At 34.6% G+C, this 7,136-nt stretch overlaps 1 protein-coding gene across 1 annotated transcript; it reads right to left on the bottom strand.

Moving 5' to 3' along the window:
• Nucleotides 1–263: 263 nt before the first annotated feature.
• LOC105060640 (uncharacterized) lies at nt 264–5,163 on the bottom strand. Its single transcript, XM_010944430.4, has 3 exons — nt 4,711–5,163; nt 3,110–3,540; nt 264–919 (listed from the first exon to the last, which is right to left on the bottom strand). The coding sequence occupies exons 1-3, from the start codon at nt 4,873–4,875 to the stop codon at nt 481–483; spliced, it is 1,035 nt and encodes a 344-aa protein (XP_010942732.1). The 5' UTR covers nt 4,876–5,163; the 3' UTR covers nt 264–480.
• Between the last annotated feature and the right edge of the window lie 1,973 nt (nt 5,164–7,136).

Below are 7,136 nucleotides of genomic sequence, written 5' to 3' on the forward strand. Positions count from 1 at the left end.
GACCACATCACATTACCAAGGAGATGAGACTCCGCGCATTCAACATCTAGGTTTAGCATATTTTCCTTGATATTCTTTCACATTCCAATCAGTAAACAAAGTCAAAGTCTTTAGACTTTATTCCACTTGTAACAACTATCTGACCTAAAATCATTGCATGTGACAATAGCATAGCATTAACACAGGTAAGCACTGACCAAACGACCGTGGAGAAACACCTCCACATGAAAAACAAGAGTCTATATAAGCTTTTCCAACACAAGGTCCACCAAAATATGCTTTGGTTGCATTTGAAAATTAAATTATCATGAGAAAGAGCATCATGCATTCAAAATGCTATTCACATTCTGAGCTATAACAAACGAAGAAATTAGTTGGAAGAAAAATAGTAGACAATACCAATAAAAGGAACAAAACAAATACTAAGATATTAGTGTGGAGCCTGTTTGTTAAGCATATAGTATTATGCATTTGCTGTAGTTAACCTCCAAGGATACATCTAATGGCTGCCCGCTGCTCGGTTGTCAACCTTGAAGGAAACTTAACATCAAACTTGATCCTCAGATTTCCCTTCTTGCCTGGCTCTTTGGCGATCGGCATCCCTTCCTTTGCAACCACAAGCTCATACCCAGGGGTCACAATATCAGTCACATTGATTGCAAGGTCACGCCCATCAAGGGTTGTTAGCTTTATTATGGCCCCTGCAAGTGCATCCACCAAAGAAATTTTCCAGTGGACAACAAGATCATTCCCCTCCCTCTTGTACACCTCATGAGGCTTCTCCTCAATGACAAAGACAAGGTCTGCTGGCAAAAGGTTCGCCTGCTCATTCCCTTTGTCTGGAAATGTTATCCTGGTTCCTTTCTTCCATCCAGGCCTCACATCAATTGATAAGATCTCCGTCTCGGGCACCAGACGCCTATTTTTGTACACAAAGATAAAAGGAAAGGGGAAATATATACATCAGAAAGACACAAGCCTTTATATTATATCTTTTCCACTGCATAAGAAAAAGTTTATTTCAAAACTGAATAGAGAAGGATAACCATGATAATGACAGAAAAATAATATGAACAGGCATAACAATCATAGCCTGAAATTTCAAAATGATAGGCATTAAAAGACTGATATTTTTATCTCCAGTATACATGCATATGTATGTATAACAAGATTAAAGTAATAAAATAATTAACAAGATTAAAGGAAACCAAAAAGATAAAACTTGAAGGAAAATAATTAACAAGATTAAAGTAATAAAATACGCAACAGTAAGGAAATACATGCATATATATGTACACAGTCAGACAGACATATGTATGTTACATACATATGCATGTACATACAGGTAAATATGTACGTATAACAGAATACAAAGCCCAGAAAAGAAAGATTTGAAGAATGGATACCGCATGATATAATAGAACTTGCATGTCCCCATACATTGTTGAGGTCCTTTTACCACTAAAAAAAATGGTGCAGCATCTCTCACTCAATATCTACGCAAAACTGCATTTATGGATATCACTCTACATATGTTGCAAAGTAAACTTGGTTAAAGAAATCATACATTTTTCTGAGAATATGGATAATAAAAGTATGAAAAGGAGGAGCTCAATTAGTTCTAAAAGGATCACAGATTCCTAAAGTTCTCAGACATGACAGAGATGCTGTTTAACTTCTGCATATCAAATGAACCATGATTTGATATTTTGCATGCTACAAGAGCTATTAACATTCTATAAACAAGATTCTTGGGTCTAAAATACAAGTTCTGAAACTGTTTCAAACATTAAGCTGCACCATGCAAGGGCTGCATGTAGGTAGTCACTTCTCAAAGATAATCTATTTAGATGTATTGCCTCAATCTCAGATCCAGTTGAATTCATAATAAAAGATGACACAAGGGCCAGGGCCCACCACTCCAGGAGATAGTCCTGATAATATTTAGGAAATGTTGAATAAGGAAGCTTTGTGGGGCCAAAGATATATAGAGTATACTATGTAAGTGATGTCAAAAGAGCCACATTATCAGAGAAAGAACAGTCCAAACAAATCTTGCCAGTAACTATGACATTATATAGAATAAGGATCCCCACACAAGTTAGTACAGAAACATAGAAGATTTCACAAAACAAAGGGATTTTAGAGCATTTCAAAGATGTTAAGAAAATGGCATTCTGATCTTAAAAACAATTCAAAATAATTTTTCCAAAGCCATCAATAGTGATAAAAGTCATATTACTACCGCACTTCCACAAAGCCCAGCTAGAAAGAAACAGATCCACATTAAACATAAGTCGATATATGAATATGCTAACTGTTCAGATCCTTAAGATAGAAAAGGGAAACTGTAATTTATCTTAAACAATAATATGAGCAAGGAAAGCTGAAAATGTTCCAGATCTCTTTAGGACAAATTCTCAGTTCGAATTTCCAAAAATCTTCATAAAATCTATGTTTGTCGGGGGAGTCCTAAGTTATTACTTGCTAGCTGATCATATACATAATATTGATGTTCATACAATTAAAGGAGAAAATAGAGCAGCTGACTGATTTGTGGAAACAAGAAAGCCTCAAAGTTCTGTTCAAGCGAGATAATCCCTACTCACCATGTCTATGTATGGTAGTAGACCAGTAGAAGACTGGATTCACTGAACTATTTTGGTTCCTCATATGGATAAATACTATCATACCTTTCAAACATGTTGAATAAATCAATAAACATTTTCTAAGATGACAGCATCTAAATTTAAAAATATCACCAGTGCATTGTTTTAAGTACCCAACAAACAACCTCCAGAACTCTAAATGGTAAACATACCGTTTCATGGTATGATGCAGATATATGAACATATAGAACTAAGAAAACTATGGAAAATTAGAAAACAGTTGACTTGAAAATCTGCATGAAGAATTATTCTCTCATATGAAAGTGAAAGATTAGAACAGGATGCAAAGTTCAGTTCAAGCATACTTCTATATTATTGTCAATAAATCACATGCTTGCAGCCATCCTGTAATTAACAGTATGTTCTATGACAAGGTTCAGCATAACATCAGGTCACAAAACGATATGAGAGCACTACAAGATATCTGGAAAAGTCTATACCCATTAGGTCGCATAACATTTCTTGAGATCTTCATCCTCCTTGTTGATCCAGTATAAAGCTCTTCAAGGCTGCATTCGAGCTTGGTCTCCACAGGTGGTGCTTTCCGAGGCTGGCCTCTGCTAGCACTAACTGCCTCAGCATTTGATTTGAAGGTATTCTCAGTCCCACCTAATCCGCCAAAAGTCCCACTACCATTTGTATGAAACCTCATGGACTTTGCACGTCCCATGGACTCGAACTCAAAAGGGCCACTTCCAAATAACTCAGCAAAAACATCCTCTGGACTTCGAGGATTGAATCGGAAATTACTAGGACCACTTGAGCCATTAGCAAATGGGACCCCACTGTTGGAACCAGGAGGGGGCATCCCTTTCAGACCCTCTTCTCCATATTGATCATATATTGCCCTCTTCTGTGGATCACTTAGAACCTGAGACAGCAGGGCTGACATGTGAGCAACATATGGGCAGATACATATCATCTAGAATAACTCTGCAAGCTAATACATGCAATTGTTTCTTTCTTTTGTTTTTTTAACATTTTCCTTCAACAAAGAGCAAGATTTCTGAAAACTAGTAGATATTAAACTCAAGTACACAGGCCCATGAACCCTCAAAGGTACCATTTCTACACGCAATCATATTGAACAAGGAAACTTAACTTCAGTTAATTGAAAGAACATTTAAAGTGAATCATCTAATGAAACTATAGAACATCAAAATTGGGTGAATAAAGTTCCATTTGCTAAGGACAATAATAAGACAGAATAAGCAAGGTTCTTGCTCTTTCTTTCATTCTTGTGCATGGGTTTCATCTTTTCAAACAGGTAGAATTTTATTCAGTACCAATTTAACAAATCTACTATCAAAGAATTAAAAGATTCTTGGGTCAAATATAAAAATCTAGTTATTTCCTCAATCTGGAGCAACTCCAAAACAACAGAATCTAGTTAGTTTCCTGCGATGCATTGTCAAAAATCATGACCAACATAAAAAAGAAAAAATCCAAATGCATTGTTAAACCAACATCATATTCTAAACTTTGAATCAACATAAACTTGCAAAAGAAGTGCCATGATCCAATAGAAACAGATAACTTACAACATAAATAAGATTCCTGTCATACTCCTACTTATACTTTCTTTTCAGCCTAGAATAATCCATCCAAAGCATTGTAACATAAGGTTTTTTTTCCAAGAAACATATTAATAAACGCATACTCATTATTTTAAGTCAACAATTGCATAAACCTTTTTCCCAAGAAATATTATCAGGAAAAAATCTCTCATGACAAAGGAAAACTAGATGAAGTAGTTGTCAAATATATCATAGTTTTCACTTTTCAGGAAAAAGCCAAGATTGTGTTCAAGAACCTGAGATACCTATCAAATTTCTGTCTTCCCACTTTCATCTCCAATTACACTCAAATTCTAACTTTGAAATCCTTACCGTTTCCTTACTAGCCCTCATGAATTTCTAACCACTTGAATCAAATCAAGATATTTTTGCAGGCATCTCTTTATAATCTACTGAAGTCTACTAGAACTCAAAAAATACATCCGGAAATTAAAAAAGGGAAGGGAATCGATCCAGTGACTCGCCTCATAGGCCTCGGAGAGCTGCTTGAACTTGGCTTCGGCCTCAGCCTTGTTGTTAGGGTTCTTGTCCGGGTGCCACTGCATCGCCATCCTCCTATACGATTTCTTGAGATCCTCATTGGTGGCGTTCCGGTTCACCTTCAGGACGTTGTAGTAATCGACTCCCATGCCGATACAAACATCAACTCAAACCAAACCCTAACCCTAAATTCAAGTTTTTGGTGGGAGGATTGGAGAGAACTTTAGTTCTTTCAATCGCGAAACTTTTCAGAACGCCCGAGATCCTTAAATTCATCACAGATTTGATCAATTCGAAACAATTCTCGGAAAGGAAACTACAACGTTACCAAATTTGGGGATTTGGTTCCAAATTTGGAAGAAAGAATCAAGTCAAAATCGTACGTCTTCGGAGGAAACAAAATGGAGGGAGGGTAATTGGCGGAAAACGAGAGAGAGTTCGTTGCCTTCTATTGAAATATTATTTTTATTTTATATCGAGATTAATAAAACAACAACCATAAATTCCGTACCGTGCAGGACACATTTTTTATTTAAAAATATAACATTCTGAAAATATTATTTTTATTAATAATATAATTATTTAAAAAATAATTTATATATTAATAATAATAATATTGTTAATATTACCGCAATGTAACTGCAATAAAACCAACCATATGGAATGCTCCAGGATAACAAAATGCTAAGTTGAAATGCATCTTTTTATTATTATTATTATTATATTACACAAACTAGTTTACAACCTTGAGCCATACAATATGATTTTTTCTTTTGAAAAAAAATATTTTATTTTATTAATTTATTAATATTAATTTTATATATTTAAAAAATAATTAAAATAATGAAAAAATATATTTTATGTATAGTGTGAGTTATAAGTTATTTTATTTTTTTTTAAATTTAAGATTATTTATAAGTCTGTTGCCGTTTAATTTCTTCTAAAAAAATCTTTACTCTCTCCTTGTATTAGCATTCGTTATTTTCTGCTTTGCTTTTTGCATCTGGAACACGTTCTCTCTACTCACTTTTCGCTGCCATGGTAGAGTTCAATAGATTCTTAAAGAGCCGGAACCTCATTCGGATTGAGCATATTGGCACCCACTTACATATTCGTGGCCTGCATCTCGACTCCACTCTGGAGACCTATGCCGTCTTCGAGAACATGATCAGGTAGCAATCTGACCGTAAGGCCACTGACCTCATCCTCCAGCTCATCTACGAGGGTAAGATCATCGGCCACACCATCTATACGGCCGGCCAGTCCGGCAGTTATAAGACCACTATTTTCATGGGCCTCGCTAAGTCCCTTAGCTAGAAGACCCCTTTCATCACCGTCTCCGGCTCCGAACTCTTTTCCCTCGAGATATCCAAGATCAAGTCCTCATCCAAATTTTCTACCTGCTTTGCTATTTGCCTTCGAACTTGTTTTCTCTTTTTCTTTTTCACTGCCATAGCAGAGCTCAAGATGCTTTTAGAGCGCTGGAACCTCATTTAAATTTAAATATTATAAATAAATAAAAATTATTTATAAATTAAAAATAAAATAGAAATAAAAATTAAATGGTGCCAAAAAATAAAATCACCTTCAACAATATATAATATCATTAATTTTGAATTCACAAAATCTCTTGAATTAGGCATAATATTTCATAAAAGACTAAAGTCAATGGATATATAGCATATATCTAAATTTATTATTTTGAAAAAAATAATTATCAATTTAATTATCGGTCGATTTCTAATCTTTTATTGATTTGGAAGAATATCTTACATTTGCAATATGTCGCGGGATAATCTATTAAAGAATATATTAAAACTTTTTGAGGAGCATAAAAAGAAGTATGTTAAAAAATAGCATGCAAAAATATAATACCAAGTCATCAAATGGCCCAACATAAATCCAATGACAAACTCCATTATTAACATTACCCAACCCTTTCCCCGTCAAATCCTGCCATTGGGCACTACTTTATGTTGATAAGGCTCCCAAGAAGGATTTATAAATTTTACAACCATTCGCATAACATCTACCGATTAGAAATTAGTGTCATAAGGGCAAGAAAAACTCGACTGAGAGAGGAACCCACCATGAAACATAAATGGCCAATTGGTGGGTATAGAAATATACCTTTTTGGTCATAGTTTATCCTTACACAACCAAGGAGCAACTCTCTGATGTTATCCATGGACTTGAAAAAAATGTTAAAGAATTAATAAAAAACAATAAGATAAGAATTAAGACTAATGTGGGTAAAAAAAATAAATAAGATAAAATAAAAGTAAACAAAAATAACAAAGAGAATAAGGGTTTAGAAATACTTAAGAAGAAAACTGTGGCGTGGAAGAACCACTATACTTAAAGTCGATTCTGCGCCCACAAAGTAGATTACTCAATGCAAGTTGGTTTA

This window comes from Elaeis guineensis, chromosome 16, assembly GCF_000442705.2.
Source record: "Elaeis guineensis isolate ETL-2024a chromosome 16, EG11, whole genome shotgun sequence".
Lineage (NCBI taxonomy): Eukaryota > Viridiplantae > Streptophyta > Magnoliopsida > Arecales > Arecaceae > Elaeis > Elaeis guineensis.